A 19,679-nucleotide genomic window follows, 5' to 3' on the forward strand; every position below is an offset into this window, starting at 1 on the left:
GGAAAGTGAAGACTTTGGTTTTTGTGGTGTTGATGTTATGACAATCCCTGAAACTAAGTTTTCCAGAGTAGTGCACCATCATGACCACCCATCTGTACTCAGGCTCATGAACTCACACTACACTAGCTACATAAAAGGCTGCCATGTTGTTTTCTGTTTTTACAAATTCCCCTTGCTTGCTGTAGTTAGCCTTTTATCTTGCTTTTGTAATAGCAAGGCCATTCAAGGAATCTCACACAAACAGTAACTATCCTTCACTGAGTTCTTTCTTTTTAACATTTATTTAATTTCTTTTGAAAAATGTATACATGGATACTGTATTTACATTGTTTCTATCAGACACTTTCTTCCTCTGATTCCTCTCATTTATCACCTCTCCCTGTTAACTTCATGACCTCTTATTTAATTTTTATTGTTACATATATATGTATATATTGCATATGCTTAGACACCCGCACTCTTCTGAGTCCATTTAGCACATGCGTGCACACACACACACACACACACACACACACACACACACAACTCTTTCTGAGTTTGCTTAGTGTTGTTCATATGTATATGTGCTTAGAGCTGACCGTTCACTTTGAATACACAATCAAGGATCAAGGAAATTGAGGAAGATCTCAAAAAATAGAAAGATCTCCCATGCTCATGGATTGGAAGGATCAACATTTTAAAAATGGCCATCCTACCAAAAGCAATCTACAGATTCAATGCAATCCCCATCAAAATTCCAACCTAGTTCTTCATTGAGTTGGAAAGATCAATGTGCAACTTCATATGGAATAACAAAAGACCTAGAATAGCGAAATCCATCCTCAACAACAAGAAAACATCTACGGGAATCACTATCCCTCACCTCAAGCCACATTACAAGGCAATTGTGCTGAAAACTGCATGGTACTGGTACAGAAATAGGCATGTGGATCAATGGAATAGAATAGACGTTCCAGAAATGAGCCCTCATGTATATGGTCACCTGATTTTTGACAAAAAAGCCATAAACATTCAATGGAAAAAGGACAGCATATTCAACAAATGGTGCTGGTCCAACTGGCACTCAGCCTGCAAAAGAATGAAAATAGACCCTTTCTTATCTCCTTGTACAAAGCTGAAGTATAAGTGGATCAAAGATCTCCACATTAAACCAGATACACTGAAACTATTAGATAAGAAAGTGGGGAAAACCTTAGAACACATAGGCACAGGAGAAAATTTTCTGAAGAAAACACCAATGGCTCAAGCTCTAAGGTCAAAGATTAATAAATGGGACTTAATGAGATTGCAAAGTTTCTATAAGGCTAAGGACATTGTCAAGAAAACAAAACGGCAGCCAACAGAATGGGAAAAGATCTTTACCAACTCCACATCAGATAGAGGCGTAATATCCAAGGTATACAAAGAACTCAAAAAGCTAGACACCAGAGAATCAAACAACCCTATTAAAAATGGGGTACAGAGCTAAACAAAACGTTCTCAATTGAGGAATACCGAATGGCCAAGAAACATCTGAGGAAGTGCTCCACATTCTTAGCCATCAGGGAAATGCAAATCAAAACAACCCTGAGATTCCACCTCACACCAGTCAGATTGGCCAAGATCCAAAACTCAGATGACAGCAGATGCTGGCGAGGTTGTGGAGAAAGAGGAACACTTCACTGTTGGTCGGGTTGTAAACTGATGCAACCATTCTGGAAACCAATCTGGGGATTCCTCAGAAAAATGGACATAGTACCACCTGAAGATCCAGTTATTCCACTTCTGGGCATATACCCCAGAAACACTCCAATATACTACAAAGATACATGCACCACAATGTTCATTGCAGCTCTATTTATAATAGCCAGAAGCTGGAAAGAACCCAGATGTCCTTCAGTAGATGAATGGATACAAAAATTGTGGTATATTTACACAATGGAGTACTACTCAGCTATCAGAAACAATGACTTAACAAAATTCTTAAGAAAATGGTTGCATCTAGAGAATATTATCCTGAGTGACATAACCCAGTCACAAAAGAACAGACATAATATGCAGTCACTGATATTGGGATGCTAACCCCAGAGGCTCTGACTGCCCCAGAAACAACTCACAGACTGTGTGAAGTTCAAGAAAAAAAGAAAACAAAACAAAAAAGAAACCAAAACAAAACAAAACAATACAAAAAAAAGTCATGCTCAATCGTTACACACCAAGAGAACGTTGACTATTTCCGGGTTACCTCCTTTTTTACATGTACTTTTTGCTCATTGTAACTAGTAAGACCGTAATGCAGAGTATCAAACCTTAAAAAAAAGGAAAAAAAAAAAGCCAAGCACTGACACAATTGTATTTGTATACACTTATGCAAAAATGTTCAAATTTTTTTCTTTTATCTTTGTTTTTTAAAATAAAGTTTTAAAAAAAATACAAAAAAAAAAAAAAAAAAAAAAAGGATCAAGGACACTTGTCCCTAGAGAAAACTGAGTCTCCCTCTCTTAACAGCCTTTATTAGCAGTCGCCCTCATTTAGGGATGGAACCCTGTGGGATTTTTCCCATCCACCTTGTGATGTTAGCTCATGTTGTCATTGTGTAGGTCTTTCATTAAGTTCTTCACCTGAGTCATTTTTTAAAGCTAGCTCTTTAATTTTTTTCCTGAAGTTTCAGGAAAAGCATTTGTTTAGTGTAAGAGTAATAGAGTATGAATACTAATGCTTCCTTTTAAAAACTGTCCTTTGTTTTTACTTGGTTGATTCCCATGGCCTTTCAGTGATGTTTTTCAGAGTCCTGATAGAACTCCTAAACTCTTTGGTGCACTACGGAACAGATAACAAAGCTTTATGACCCCACAGAAACTACTAAGTGATCCTTGGAAATAAGGATGCTCAATGTAGGTGTGATGAGAAACCACAGAGTTGGGCGGAGCACACTTACCCTGCAGCTCCCTGCTTACCCACTCACTCGTACTCAGGACTAAACTGAATGTATTAGAAATTCCTGCTGATTCACTCTGAAGGGCAGCTCTGTAATAGTGGAACAGTAGATATGAATATAGTTTTTTTTTTCAGGTAAATGAGCAAAAGTGTTTAAATAATCTTTAAAGGTTCAAATAATAAGTAATTAAGAATTACCAGTCTAAATGGTGCAAAACAAGTTTGACTCTCTTTAGTGTACATCATTAATTTGTGTATTTAATTGGACATGCCCTACATATGTACGCAGAACCATCTCTCTAATTGACTGAGGGGCTAGCTGCCCAGGGCCATCATGGCTCCAAGAGAGAAAATGTGTTGTCATTTCTCTATGCCTGGCCTGCCTAGAACTTAGCAGAGGGTCATAATTATTGTTAATAGCTGTAAAGACTTATACTCTGTGGCAGGCAAAGCAGTAAGCTGCAGATTTCCTGATAAGTATTGGCTCATTGGATTTGAAGAGGTAAGTGAATGTTCATTGTTCCAGCTTCTTCTGCTCTCCACAAGAAAGCCTTTTACTTAGCAAAAGTAGGAGCCTGTGTATTTATGGTGATTTCATTATTTTTCCTCATCAGTAGAGATGGATAATATTCCTGACAGCTCTTCGAATTAAATATGTAAATTGAGTTGATAACCTTAACCAGGGCTATTTTCTGGAAGGATTTGATATGTAGTCATAGTTAAGTTCATAGCAATTCTAATCCACATGAAGATCTTGGCAGTCTGTGTGATGCATATGTGGATACTAGATGCAAATTGTAATGATATAATATTAGAAATTTACTCATGAACTATTAAAAAGAACTTCCCTCTCAAACAAATATTATTATGGAGATCATATTACAGTTTTTAATCTGCCAATCATTAAATTTCTTTAAAGTATTGATTTCATACACAATTAGAATGCATTTGCTACTTATAAATTCTTATATTCACAATACACAAGAATTATATCTGCTCATTCTTTTTATTAAAAAATGACCTGAACAAATCAACCTAAAATGGCAAAATATTATAGGTTTAATTAACATATGTATTGCACATCTTTTCTAATGAATTATATCATTATTCAAAACAGAATGAAGGCCACACTACTGAATGTCTTCACTCACAGCCAGTTTGCTTATAAATGATTTAAACATGCAGGCAGTTGGAGGAATTTCCACACAAGTGCATGGCATTTGTTTGTGGGCTTGTGGGTAATTATTTATTTTATTGTATCTGGGTTGTGGTTGGTCTAGAAATCAGAGTTTAACAAGAAAGAAATAAAGTCTTATTTGTTTTGTTGAACCAAAATCTTGCTTTGTAACTCAAACTTTCCTGAAACAATCTATGCAGATCCTCTTGGCCTTAACCTTATCATCCTCCTGCCCCAGACTTCTGATTGATAGTCACAGGTGTGCACTACCATGTTTGGTTCAGAAACTATGTCTTCTGTTGCTCTAATTAGTGATGAAAATGGTAAAAATCTACTGAATACTATTTTGATTTATTTTAACATAAGAGAATGATACTTATGAAACTTTTTTAAATTATTTTTTATTTTATTTTTTATAGTTTCTTTTTTTAAACTTTATTTTAAAAAACAAAAATAAAAGAAAAAATAATTTTAAACATTTTTGCATAAATGTTTAATGTGTCATATTTGTTTGCAGCACCCATTAGCCTCTCTCTCCCTCTTTTCTCTACCACTTAAACCTTTTCTTTTTTACCAAGAAGTCTCTTTCCTATTTTATGGTTCATGTTTATGTGTGTGTGTATGTGTGTGCACATGTGTGTATGTGTGTGTGTATGTATATATGTGTGTGTATGCATGTGTGTATGTGTGTGTGTGTATGTATGTATGTGTGTATGGGAATATGTGTATGTGTGTACTTGTGTGTACATGTGTGGGGGGAGCATGTGACTCACTGGGCATAATTAAGTTTAAATATGGTTGCTGCATGAGCTGGATTAGGATTATTTATTGAAGCATGGGTGATTTATCAGTGTTATATTCACTGAGAAAAGCCAACCTGAAGTTACTATTATCTGTCAGTAACCTCTGTGGGAGAGATACAGCCTCGTGAGCTCCTCCTATCTTTGTTAAATACTGACTGGTCAAATCTATTCAGGTCTTATGCAGGTAACCACAGCTGCAGTGGGTTCCTGGGTGTTATGGCTATGTTATGTTCAGAGGGCATATTTTATCCTTTATTTTTGTTTTGAAAACTACATTTGTGACTATTGTAGTTATATCATTTCAACCTTTCCCTTAATCCCCCTCTAATGCCTCCTATGTTTCCTTTGCACCCTGACTCAAATCTGTAAGAATAAGGGTCCTGAACTGTTAGATACTGAAGGGGAGGACAAAGGAGGAAAAAGTAAAGAAGACATAAAGCCAGACTCAAGGTCTATAGAGCAGATGACTCCTATCAGGAAGTTTGATAAGAAGTACAGCATCTTATATATACTGATGCAGGGGAAAATGGGCCAGAGTCAGCAGAAAGCTATTGTACAATGGAATTGAGTCAGCAGGAAACTAATCAAGCAATAGTGCACAAAGGGGACAGAGGATGTCTCAAGTGTCATACACCAACCATACTGCAGCTTTAGGATTGATAGCAACAGCCAGCCCTCCACTGGGGTAGCAGGGAAGAGTCATTTTTCTAGGAATCAAAACTCTTAATTCCTTCTACTCTTGCCCCCAACCCCAGGTCACAGCTTGTCATGTCTTCTCCTGGATAAGGACACAGAAGTAGCATTTTTTCTTTTCATCAGGGTCTCTAAGAAATGGGGCTTGGATTGGCCTAGCCCCTAACACCACTCTTTCTTAAATTTATGACACTTCTATAATTGTTATTGTTTTACAAACAAACACACACACACACACACACACACACACACATGTATGTACCCTGAACCTATTTTGTTTTGCTCATATGTGTTTTAGAGATGACCACAGGATTATATAACCTATATGAGGGCCTGCCTCTGAAGAATACTGATCTCCCTCTTTTAACAGCCATTGATGGCCTATAGGTCTTCATTTGTTTGGGGCCCTGTAAAATTTCCCCATATTATTGGCATGTGAACTAGAATTATCATTAGGCAGGTCTTGTTTAGACAACTATATTGTTTTATAGGTCAGGTTTTCTAGCATATCTACAAGATAACCACATAGCAATATATGACCTGGTCTTTTGGCTCTTAAAATTGTTCTGCCCTTTCTTCTGGGGTTGCCTGAGCCTTAGGTGTATGGGTTTTGTTATAGACACACCAAATGAGGCTAAGCACACTGAGAAAGTAGGATATCACCCAGCCTCCGCTCTTACATTCTTTCTGGCCCATCTTTCATGATGTTTCTTTAGCATTGGAAAGTATAGTATAACCATAGGCTCAAGCATTCTACCCTCACTTATTCAGCTGGTCTTCTTTCTCCATTCTCAGTAAAAAAAAAAAAAAGTCAATTTACCCATTCAGTCTTTATTTATTTCAAAATTAAAGGAATTCATATGTTCTAAATATAGGTTTCTTTAAAGAGTATTTGTTAGCTGTATTAAGTGCTTTAAGAAGCATCATGTATGGCTAAGCATGTCGGGATTACCAGTTTTGTTAAGCTACATGTCTCTGACTATGTACTCCATGTATCTATTACATCTTCAGCTCTTGTGAGTACATTGATGCTCTGTCATGGATTGGGCAGTCTAATTAAATTCCTTTATATGCTCACTTTCTTTTATTTTGTTTTATTGTTTTTTAAATGTCTAATGGATTAAATGGCCAAATAAGCATTTTTAACCAATTTTTGTTAAGGGTGTGATGATTTCTTTTGTTTTGTTTATTTTATTTTACCATAGCATCTTCAATAGAGTAACAAAAAACAAAATTGACTAGCATGTTGAGATCCTGAGATAGGAGAAGTCAGTTTTTTTAATGTTGTGATTCCTGGTAAGTACATCACACTCTCAAGAATGATTCTCAAGAAAATTGGATGTGAGGAACTTAAAAATAAACAAATAAGCAAACAACAAACACAGAAGAAAGCTCAAAGCTGGGAGGGAGGATTTGGGGGAAAGGTATGTGTGAATATAATAAAAATAAATTGCATGCAATTGTAATATAATTAATAAAAATATTTTTTAATGAAACAGTTAACTGCATGATAAATTGAGTTTTAAACTAACATCCTTAAATACTAAGATCTGGACTAATCTAGAGACCACCTGTGCGTTTGCCTCTCAGATATCACAGGACACTCAAGGCAGTTTATTTTAGCTTAAATAAGTTTAGTGCTTCACATAGGGTTGGGCAGAGTGTTTGAAGGTTAACCTGGGCTGTCTCTGTATCCATGTGCAGCACCCGTCCTTCCTGGAGCTTACCAGCAGAGTCATTCCCAAGGCTATGGCTACATGCACCAGACCAGCGTGTCATCCATGAGGTCAATGCAGCATTCAGCAAATCTAGTAAGTGTTGATTTCTAACATTCCTGCAGTCTGCAAGTTTAGCTCTGCGGTAGAATGCTTCTGTAGAATGTAAGGTTCTTAGTTCAACTCCCAGTGCTGGGGGAAAAAAAAACCCCAACAATGACATGGTATTACTATTTATATAGTCATTTACTATTACAGAGATAAACAATGAGAAAATGGCATTATTAAACATCACATCAAACAATAAAACAAACAAGACATCTGCCAGTTATGAGGTCCCTTTTAGTTACTTTTATGTTATTGTGATAAGACAACATGATCAAAAGCATGCTGTAGAAGGAAAAGTTTATTTGGCGTTTGTTCAAGTTGTATAAGAGCCTATAAGGGCAAAGAGACATAGTGGCTGTAACAGGAAGCTAACAGACCACATTTCAACTGTAAGCATAAAGCAGAGAGGATAAAGTGGAACTAGGGCAAAGATTTATTCTCCAAGGACAATCCACTATGACATACTTTCTCTAACAAGGACACTCCCTAAACCTTTTCACAATTAGAGATTGAATATTCAAATACCTTAGCCTATGGAGAACCTTCCTCATTTAAAACACCATAACATCCTAATTGTTACTTCATAATTGGAAAAGATCCTATTATGATCTTCATCCAGGCCTAAGGAGGTACAAGTATATGATACTCATGTTAAAGGAGTTAATCTTAATGCCCATCCTGAGACTGTGAAAAACTAATAAATACATATTCTACTAGAAGTAGTAAGTATCCTTCACTCATCCCTGTTAGAAGTTTTGAAATGCTCATTAAGTTCAAAGTTCAGAAATTAAGTTTGCTTTGCGTTCATACTTGGTGTCTCATGCTGAAATTGCTTCAGTACTTAGAGGCAGGTGACTATTCTGTAAGGAAGACAATTGTTTTCAGGGTCCCTGTGTGCCAGCCAGTTTCTTCAGTCTCCTTAATCTATGAATATTCTTGTTCAGGTTAATTTCTGTGCAAGGGGAAGCCATTGGCAGAGAGCCACTGGACTAAAGGTCTACTGTTAATGTGGAGAGAGGAGGGTTGATCTCCTTATGAATGAGGGGAAAGAAGAAAGTCTATATAACCTAAGGCTTCTGGGAGTTTTTTTGCATGCAGAATCTGGTATCACTCCTCTAATGTCTACTTTTAGAGAGGCACACTATTTTATTTATTGTCTTTCAAAGTTAAGCTACTGTGCTCTCTTTCTGGATCTTTGCTTTGACCTTAAATTTGTTTTCTCTAGATGGACAAAGTGAAAATTTATAGAATTAAGTGATACATGTGCTTTACAGCTCCCCAAAGATAGCAGCACCTGCAAACAACCATACTCATCATGTGTGTGGTGGTTGATTGGTTGGTTGGGGTGCAGATTTGTAACTTTTACTACTTTGGAATACAACATGCAATCACTTCTTTCTTTCTCAGAGGACCTACCGAGCCATGTATGATTATAGTGCCCAGGATGAAGACGAAGTCTCCTTCAGAGATGGTGACTACATTGTCAACGTTCAGCCCATCGATGACGGCTGGATGTATGGCACCGTGCAAAGAACAGGGAGAACGGGCATGCTCCCAGCAAATTACATTGAGTTTGTGAATTAATTCTTTCTCCTTGCCCCTTGAGCTTTATTCTGATGTATTCCAAACTCAATCTTTTTAAAAGATAGATGATACTTTTCAGATAACTTGGCAATTATTTTACAATACTGTATCCTTACTTTGACAATTAGACACACAGGTACCAGAAAAAGGAATTGACTTTCGGGCTGGAAATGGCAGCATCCATAGTAATTCCTGTAAACAAAACCGTTAGGTCTGGAGACCTGGTGCTGCTAATTGTGTTTGTGGTTTCATTTGATTGGCTATTCAACCCTTCTGGGAAATGTATTTTTGTAGACTTTAATAGAGATGTTGATTGTCTCTTAAATGTCAAAAAAATGTATGAAATTTCTTAGCTGTCATTTGGAATCATCCATACCGAATTCTCATAGTCCAGCAACACAGCTCATAAGTTAAAAACTATTCAGCTTTTACACCATTGGCTAATTTTCAATTCAAATGAGAATCGCCTAATATAATAAATGGGAATGGGGCAGAATGATTCTGGTTAAAATCACATTGACTGTATCCTTAGGGAGCCGGAAAGGCACTTTCCTCCGGCTGAGCTAGGCTAGTTATAGCTCATGTTTTCCATGGTGTGGTCTATCTCCATTGACGTTCGTTTTATGGATCAGATGCTCTGCTCAGGCCCCCAGAGTGTCAGGACCAGATAACTTCACTTCCCAGATTCTCTGCAAAGGGCAAAGTCCAATGTCATCTGTATTATTTCCGCAGTAACCTCTATCCTGCTGCATGTCTTGTGGGCTTGAGCTTCTGTAACATGGCAGCTGCTTGCCCATCCTTGTTATTAAAGTCAACAGTCCGGCCACTCTCTCCCTGCCCCTCCTCCTAGTTCCTTGCTCACTGGAAAACAATTTGAAAAGCTGCTTGAGGCTTTCTTGCTGTATTACACTCTAGTTTTGAAAGACTCATGCTTTAGGAACCACATATATACTCTAGTAAATAGGAGATTTATGTAGTTACTGGATAGCTTTCACTCACTTAATGCCACTGTTGATTTAAAAGTGGAATGAATTGGACAGCATCAGCTGTAAGAGGAAATGTACTATAAAGTGGCTAAAAACCAAAAACAGAACAGCAGAAGTCTGCTCCACTACTAGACAGTATGGTCTTATAATTTGGTAATCAGTCTTCAAATGCTTGGGTGGAAATTTAGCCACCAAATATGTTTATAAAAGGCATCCCTTTCTTTATCTCTGTTTTTGTATTTTAAGTCACCTTCATGATTATATTAAAAAGTTTTCAGTAATTTTTCCAGTAGGTTATGGGGCACCAACAGATAATCCACTAAGAAAGAAATTGGTGTCTTGTTTTGAGTTAGTATGCAGGACTTACATACTGTTGTGTCTTAAACTTGTCTGGAATCTGCAGTTGAGGTTGCCTGGATGTTGGTATTTATTGCAACTTGGTTTTTCACATGGTGCCTCTCACTGTGACTTGCAGCTGAGTGGCATTCATGTGGGCTCTGAAAATGAAGAGAGCCAAGTCACAAAAATGTAAGAGGATGCTGGGATTGTGGGAATATCTGCTTTACCTAATATGTTCAAGGAAATAAACAAAGCATTAACAATGAAAAACATTTGAATGAAATGTTTATAGGCCAAAGCCCAACGTTGGTTCATGTAAACCTTTGGAAAGTGAGCCCATACTTTTGAAAACCATTAGTTTTATCAGATTTGCCTTAAAGAAAAGTTTTATTACACTAAACTGTATCTCTGTTCACTGATAGAAAATTGAAAAGGAAAATTCTGCAAATAACTAGAGTTTTTTTTTTGAGCTTGTTTTTTATAGACTCATAAGTAGGTTACCTAATTTTATGTAATTTAAGTAACCAGTCATGATTAACCTTCCTAACTGCTTTCATTTCTGAAACACACACTGACAAAGATAATTTGCAATACACTTGTAATAGTTTGCAAAAATCTATACACTAAAAACAAGGGTGATAAACTGACCCAATTATGTTATGTGACTTTTATGCTTCCCCAGGCAGGCCACTGGTGTGTGTGATTGTTTGTGGCTTTTTAAAGAAAGTAGTCGTTATTTAAAATGTCAAGATAAATGCAGGGAAGGTATGACTTTGATAACAGCATGTGTGCAGGAAGCTCAACAGAAACCGGTTTTGAAATGATGCTTAACATTTGCTAGTCCTCACAAAGTAGCTGCTCAATGGCCCATGTTTTTGCCACTCATTAGCTTCAAAGTCAGACTTGATGAATATGACAGTCAGCACATATTTAGGAAATGGGCATCCTAAATATTGAGCCTCACATAATGTTTGCATAGCAAGATCTTTCTGTTTTAAGTCTTTCAGAATTAAGATATGATCTGGATTCAGTAAAGGGCGGTTATTTCCCATATAGACTAAGGCAGACCAATATGTGGCATGCTTTTGAGGTCATGTGTGCAGCCTGGATGTGTGATAGCTGGATGCCATCTTTTGCAACATCTTAAAAAAAAACTATATTCTTAGCACCTTTTTCTCTTTTCATATGCCTTCCTCCCATGTGCAGTTTGGCAGCCAGTATGTCACATGTAACATTGACAGCTAATAGAAGACTTTAAAAACAAGCCCCTTAGAAGCTGGAGTCTAAGGAGACTAAATGCCAAGCACAGCGAGCCTGCACCTCTCCCTATCTGATGGATTCCAAGCTTGTCAGAAGCACAAGAAGCTGTTTGATACACTCTGAAAACAAATGTATTTGGTTCATATTCCTCTTGAGAAAAGTTTAGCAACTGGATATAATGCTTTTGTTATAAGCTTTTGTAGTCAATTTAAGGAAAAAAAAAAACATTTCTTGTTCCCTAGAAAGCTTTTCTCTATCTAACCTGTGACAAAACGAAGACTTCATGTCTTCATTTTGCTGGCACATCGGCAGCGCAGCCCAATTTGAAACTTTGATTTGGTTTTCATTCTCTGTGGAGATTCCGCATCTTCCCCTGTCTCCCCAGCTTCCACACAGCACCCAGGAATGCCTAAGCACAATTTCCACAAGCATTCTGTAAGAGGATGAATGAGATTAATCTAGTATCTCTCTTGCCACTAGACCCTTTGCTTGAAGATGATGATGTTTTTGGTCACAGATTCTCTCTGTGTTGGGGGGGGGGGGTCTTTAACAGTTCAGGAATCAGGGGAAAACCTTTTCTACAATTGAGAGCAAGTGACACACCTACTTTTCAGGTGCATCCACCTCTAGTGGAATGCTTTCAGTCAAATGAGAAAGAAAGTATGTGTGATCTTTATTAACACAGCCCTATAGTCAGTAGACATAGTTTATACTAAGGTTACAATACAGATATATACAAGATAGGTGCCTTTTTAATTATGCTTGTTTATAATTATGGTTGTGGGAAGGAAACCAAGCAAACGAGCTTCTGCATATTCTATAACAATATTTTATGATACATGATGGATATTTTTATGGTGAGAAATGGGATGCCCTTGACAGAAAGTTATTACAGGTGGTAACTGGTTGTATTTTCCTTCTAAAGTGTTATAGTATTAGAAAATGCTGACTTATTCAATTTTTTGAACAGTTTTTTTTTTTTTGTGGATCTCTATATAGTTGAGATATATAAGCATTAAGTTAAGGTTTGGGGTTTAAAATACTTATGGTGAGATAGATTAGTTATATTCTGAGGCTGAATTCTCTGCATAAGATGAACTGTATGACTTGATTATATTTTAACTGTTTGCTTCTCATAATCTGTTTGTGGCTTGTGTTGCCTTGATAACCTCAGTTATCATTGCAGTATATGGGATAATACAACGTGATGAGGAAGCTAAGTAAACTAATTTAAAGATGCTAAAAATGAAAGTCTGTCTGATGTATTCCGTGCCCCTTAGGACCCTTTTCCAGGCGAGCACTTGTCAATAACTGGTGACCAAAACTTCTGTGGTCAGTCCAGGATGCTCCGGTCCTCACGCTGGAAGGTTCTCTGGGCAGATGTCTGTCCCAATCTTCTGTAACTTCCGTACATCTATAAGCACTCCCCATGCTGATTTTGTCTGGTGTATCGGATCCTGGTTGCACAGCACATCCTTAACTGTTGTCAATTATTGATTGTTAAAAATGATTCCTTTTTAAAGAAAGAGAGAAAACTGGATCCTTCCATCAAGTCCACTGAACGGATTGCTGAATTTTTTGGAAGTAGTTTTTACGAGTGTGTAACAGGCATGATATTTGTGGAACTGTTGGCTTTGATCTGTGATGAAAACACAAATTTGAATGATGTAGTTTGGCTTCTGTTTGCTTTGAAATATGCACTTTGTGGTTTGTGATTAATTTGAAAAAAATGTACTAACTTTGAGAACATAATGATTTTGAAAGAAGCATTAAATGTCCCCCCCCCCCATGGAAGGGGATCACAGAATGATATAAGGTTATTAGTATAATTTGGCTTTTGTTATGCAAGTTGTTAACACCAGCTATTAAAATATATTTTAGTAGAAATGCTTTAATTCATGTCTTTTTCCTCTACACTGTGAATCTTAAGCTGTGGTGGGCCAGAGACACATTGTGATGTCCAAAGGACTAACCTATGCAAATGAGTTCACATCTTATATAGATGTCACGGTAAAAATGTGATAAGGCATTATTTCTTCTCATAATGTTCAACAGTATTACAATAACAAAGGAAGCCCAGCCTCTCATGCATTGCACTGTAGTCCCTCCCAATCCCTTGAAGGCTACCAAAATCATTAGCATTTATGTAAATCAGACTGGTATCAATTGAAGCTACTGGAATGCTTCTGGGTGGAAAATGACACACAGGCATCTTGACTGGCTTTCATAGAACTATGTTCCCACATATTCTCTGTTTAGGGTCTTGGTATTCTGTGTCTTCTATCTGTATTTGTAAAGCCTTATGATGAATTGATTTCCTATCAAGACACTTGGTTTGCTTAAATAAATTCAGGATGTAATACAATGGTTCTATTTTTTTGCTGTCATGTGGTTTCTAGGAGCACAGGTTATTGGGTGCAGGAGTGCACCAGGCATTCCTCCTGATGGCTCACATCCAGTCACGTCAAAAGTTTATGAAGACATAGCCCATTTATTTTGAAAAGCTCTGGAGCATGTGTTTTTCTCCCTGAAACTAACACACTTTTAAGAAATCATAATATACTTTTTAGTCCCACAATATTTCTGATTTTTATATCTAAGTATTGCTGGAATGTATTCTAGTAGTTAACTTTTTTTTTTTTTTTTTTTCAAAATTGAAGTCTTCACTGGTCTGGTGTTAGTTTTCTTGTATTTGAAAGATGAAAGAAGCAACAGAAGCAATTTGGAGGAGGGAAAGGGCGCAGATTGATACTCTGATCTTTCATCAAAGGATGTCTATCATGGAACATAATTGCTTCTTTTCTCATGTCTCTGTATCATAGAACATAATTGCTTCTTTTCTCATAATTGAAAAGTAAGGTAGTTCCAATTTTTACCCTCATCTACATTTTCATAAATTGGATCTTGGCTTTATTGTGTGATTTTGTAAAAGTCTCTGGCATAATCTTTCCGAACGATAAACTGATAAATCTTACAGATTGATACATTTAAAGCAGGTCAGTCCAGAAGCCTTACAAATGACATCTGCTAACAGAGAAAGCACTTCCGCCAAATCTTGAATGTTCTGTGTGTTCATATTCTGTAAGTCTTGGTTGAATGTATGTGGTATTACGAATCAAACACACTCATGCTTTTTGAAATTATAAAGTAAATAACACAGGTATTTATTTACATGAAGAACTTACTATCCCTTCCTTCCTCCTTTTTTTCTTTTTTGTTTTACGGTTATAACTGTACTCTTTAAAATCTGGGTCACAGAGGAAATGAGTGACTGATATTAATGTAGGTCTCAAATGTCTATGTTTATAATTTTATTATTCTAATTTTAAAATTTGGGAAATTAATTGAAGAATTGAGATGTGGCTGGACACTGGAAGCTTACCAAAGCAAATCTCTACAAATGCATCCAGATATAACACACCGGAAAACAGATGAAAGAGGAATTTTTATTATTTTCACAAGGGTTTTGTGATGGCAGAAACCTGGACCAAATCCAAGGGTGAATTTCAACTTTTTTTTTCTGTAGTTCTAAGCAAGAGCCTTTGTCAACGATATCTCTTATTTGTAAGCCAACATCTGATGAAAAGGGAAGTGTGGAAGGACAGACTCAGGGTGAGAGTCGGCAGTGGAACAGAAAACCCAGGTATTCACTTGCAACTATGACATGGCGTTTGATCTTTGGAGTTTTCCCTTTAGCTTTGGAATAGTGACCATGGAAGAAAATAATAGACTCAAATAGAGATGTGAGAGAAATCGATTGTCTATTATTTACTTGAGAAAAAGACTGTGCCTCTGCACCTTCATGTAAGTTTTGAGGTTGACCTTTTAGTGGACTAGTTTCTGATTCTTGACCAACACTAGTCACACTTTTTGTCTTTTTCCAAGGTGGTTGCCAATTAAAGAACACATGTTCCAGGTTTGTGCTCATTCGATGTGTGTTATCATATTTTGTCCCACGTGACCTCCTTATGTCCCACATGTCCACAGTTGGCTATGTCAAGGTCATCCAGGAGGAATGCCAAATAGTCTTTTTCATCAGGGATAAGAGTGACAACTATTTTAAAGTTTAAGTAGAGAAGGTGGTTATCTGCTAATACTATTGAAAACTTAAGAATTTAACTAATTAGTATGTGTAGACTAAGATAAGTTTTGGGCGAGTTAGAGAATGCCAATTTCCTTTTTACTTATTCTGATCTTTGGGTTTTATTTTTTATTGATTAGTTTTCATACATGTAGATAATGTGTTTAATTTACTCTCATTCTCAGCTCATCTCACTTCCATTCCAGTCATCATCTCCTCCTCCTCCCCTCAGGCCATTTTGTTTTGTAACCTACCGATATTAGCTAAGATCATGGTCTTGACTTGATTTTAACCATGATGAAGTTCTATGTGGTCACAGGATTGGACCTGTCCATCAGAGACTGTATGGCATACAACTAAACACAGTGACTCCCCCCTCCCAGAATTCCTCCATTCCCAATAGTTCAGTGGGGAAGGATTAGGACTCTCTAAGATCTTCCCCTATCCATAATTGGCTATTGACAGGCACTCTCTTTGTGAGGTCCGGTGTAAGCATCATTGACTGTTGTGAAATAATGTTTTCCATACCTGTACCATGTGCTAGAGATGGCATTTCTCCATATCTCCCCACTCTTACATTCTTTTCATTCTCCCTTCCATAGGATAAAGATGTTCTCTGAGACTTAGATGGGTTGTATAAAGGTCCTGTTTAGGCCTTTCTTTCTAAGCATCTTAAGCAGCCATAAGTTTCTTCATTCAGTGTACAGAGAGGCTTCTCTGATTAAGGATTAGAGTAGTATTTGTCTATTGGTATTTAGACTATAGTTTGGTGCCATATAAATTTAGCTAAATAGCAGTGGCAAGGTCCCTCTTAAGGTCTATGACTCTACAGCAATGAGATTTTGACCAAGTTTATAGTACCAGGCATGTATTCCCTGCTAATCTAAGAGCAAATGTAGTTGGTTACCTTCATAAGAACGGTGCCACTATCATTGATTTCTCAATGTTCAACAAAGTGTGGAATGGCTGAGGTCAGCTAGAGGATTGAAGTTGAACTGTTTTCAAACATTAAGAAAGCATTCTTACATAACTACTCAGTGACAGCTCTTGATTAAAGGGAGAAATAATAACTACAATTCTCTTACTCGAATTTATGTTTTTAGAGTTAAGTGTATTTGTCTTTGTCAGGGTTTCTATCCCTGCACAAAATATCATGACCAAGAAGCAAGTTGGGGAGGAACTTACACTTCAGCTTACACTTTTATTAATCACCAGAGGAAGTCAGGCCTAGAACTCAAGAAGGTCAGGAAGCAGGAGCTGATGCAGAGGCCATGGAGGAATGTTGCTTATTGGATTGCTTCTCCTGGCTTGCTCAGCTTGCTGAGAGAACCCAGGTCTACCAGCCCAGGAATGGCACCACCCACAATGGGCTGGGCCCTCCTTCTTGATGACTAGTTGAGAAAATGCCTTACAGCTGGATTTCATGGAGGCCTTTCCACAACTGAGGTTCCTTTCTCTGTGATAATTCCAGCTTGTGTCAAGTTGACACAAAACCAGCCAGTACAGTATTCAAGGCAACTTTCTCTTCAACCATTCAGGTTGGTAGTGGGAGACTGATGCCAGACAACTAAGTGCTTATTTCTATACGTGATTACTTAGAGTTGTAAAGGGTGAGCTGTGGATGTCAGGGAAGGTTTGGAAAACATATCCAAGTAGGGACTGTTTAACCTGAGCTCTGAGCATTGTTTGAAGAGCTGACAAATTAAGTCATTGACAGTACTGTGCACATGGGAAGATTTGGGCAGATCCAGTCACTGGTGAGCAGAAGTAGAAATATACAGCCTTCTCTCAAATTTTAAATAACAATAGCACATTGTTTTCATATTTAATAAAATGAAATCTTTGTTCTCACACACACTTTATCACTCTAATTATGACTTCTACTCATTAAAAACTCAGAAAGTTCTTGGGTTAATTATATAAATGAAGCTTCACAGTCATGATATATTGTTTTCTTAGTGTAACTAGTTATTCCATAGGATTTCTGGTGTTTTATTTCCTCTCTGGATTGTTTTGGAAAGTATATACTGATTATTGACTGAACCTGTCTACAGTACAAGCATTGACTAACATGCACTTCTGCCTTGTTTTAGAATTCATAGATTTTGGGACTGTCATTTATATCTAATATACAGTACAAGATTGATATGCTGTGTTAACTGGGCAATGCAGGGAAAAATTATTTACAGTGCAAGAAAATTGTTAGTATTGATTTAGACTCTCACATTCCTTTAAGGTAGGTCATAGTCTTTTTTTAAAAATTACAGCAAGAATGTTGGATAGACATCTCCTTTAAAAGCCTGAAGCTGTACTTGCATATTATAGGTTTTTACATCTGAATTAATTGATTGGCCATATTTGACTCTCTCACTTGATACCTGATGAGAACACCTATTCGTATTTACACATAACTCCTGGTATGTACACTTCTCTTTTAGAAAAACATCTTGGCTTTCAAAGATTGTGGAACAAAATGCGATTGAAGGGTCCCTCCACCTCTGGCATTTATGGCAAAGTAGCTCTGCTTTGGAAATGTCCCTCTTTGCATTGGACCCGCCAGTTGTTTTTAACTTCAAAAACGAGGATTTGAAATTGAGTTACATTAATTTTTTATACAATATATGTTGACTATGATTTCCCCTCCTGCACCTCCTCTCAGATCCTCCACACCCCTGACAGTATTGCACTGAGGTTCACGAAAGGCATGGAGGAGAATAATTGCTCATCTGCAGAGGCCCTTCTTGTCCCTTGAAGTGCTCTGCAGTGGCACAGCTGTCTTCATCAAAGAGAGCTATCCCAGGAAGTCAGAGGCCTTTAATCAGGTGAATCTTAGTGAAGACAATTAGATCAGTTCTTACAGTGGCCAGATGCTCACTGTATAGTTACAGAGGCAGGTAATCATTTTCTTTAAGACTCTATCACTCACTGCAAGTTAAGATAATACAAAATCTTCAGGATATGGATAGGTGGTTGGGACATGTTTTTGTGTTTCACATTTAGCATAGAGGAGATATTTTCATGGTGTGGAAGTAGGACCCAGTCAAGAGTCATGGGCACACAGGCAAAGCCAAAATTGTCAGGAAGAGTCAATAGGATTCAGTACTGGTGGAGTAAGGGTCAAGGAGTTCCCCCTTTTAAGTTTTAGCTGTTGAGCACTGAAGTCTGGTAATTTTCCATTGGCCACGAGCATGGAAGATATTTTCTTCTTGTGTGCTATTATTTTTGCTTTGGCTTTGTAAGTCAGTGGTCAGTCAGCTTAGCCTAAGAATGGCTGAATTCCTCCTTCTGTTGATGACATCATCTTAAAACACCCTGGCCTTCTGGTCCATTCCAAGATCTATGATAAAGTTGAGGATATTAGGTACTTGAATTGCTGAGAGGGATGAAGATGAGGGAGAAAAATTCATACTAGCTCAAATGAACAGCAGGTCAATTTCTCCTTGTATCAACATAATTATGTATAGAGTTCAGTAGAATCTGACCCAAAGGTAGAGGAAGCAGTGGGGACAGACACAAATGACCTGCAAAACAAATGACTATTTTTAAGTAAAGACCGAGCAAGAGAAGCTAGGACATTTATTCAGATTTTTCCTTTTTTAATGATTTGTTATGAAGAAATTGTGGTTCTGCTTTGACAGGACATATGAATTAATTTAAGAGTAATTCATGGAGTAAGGTTTTTCCACTTTTTTTGCCTTCTCCCAAGAAGGGTTTAGTAGAGCAGACAGAGCCCTCATATACTAGAAGATCAAACTTGTGTATTTCATGGTGTTAACCATGCAGTAGCTTTATGTTAGCTAGTTGTGATATAATTTCCATGCAAATTTCTTAAGTACCTATGCACACCCTCCATGTAAATTCATCAATGTTCACACCTGCATCTATAAGGTAGATTTGGGACCAGTTGCAATCAATCACACACTTCCCAACTGTCTGCCATATGGTTTCATTCTTTCTTTCCTCTCCTTCCAAGACATCCCTTCTGCTTTTTTCAGAGATCATTTTATGTCTTTACTT

At 37.3% G+C, this 19,679-nt stretch overlaps 1 protein-coding gene across 3 annotated transcripts in view; it reads left to right on the forward strand.

Moving 5' to 3' along the window:
• Positions 1–8,996, forward strand: part of NEBL (nebulette) — a gene marked incomplete at its 3' end in the record, with an annotated part of 357,458 nt that extends 348,462 nt beyond the window's left edge. For all 3 annotated transcript variants that reach the window (XM_080918599.1, XM_080918600.1, XM_080918598.1), the window contains 2 exons: positions 7,294–7,400; positions 8,820–8,996. In XM_080918599.1, coding sequence (XP_080774725.1) covers positions 7,294–7,400; positions 8,820–8,996 — 284 coding nt within the window. The remainder of the gene's footprint in view (positions 1–7,293; positions 7,401–8,819) is intronic.
• Positions 8,997–19,679: the final 10,683 nt, after the last annotated feature.

Source organism: Micromys minutus, assembly GCF_963924665.1.
Source record: "Micromys minutus genome assembly, chromosome: 6".
NCBI classification, from domain to species: domain Eukaryota; kingdom Metazoa; phylum Chordata; class Mammalia; order Rodentia; family Muridae; genus Micromys; species Micromys minutus.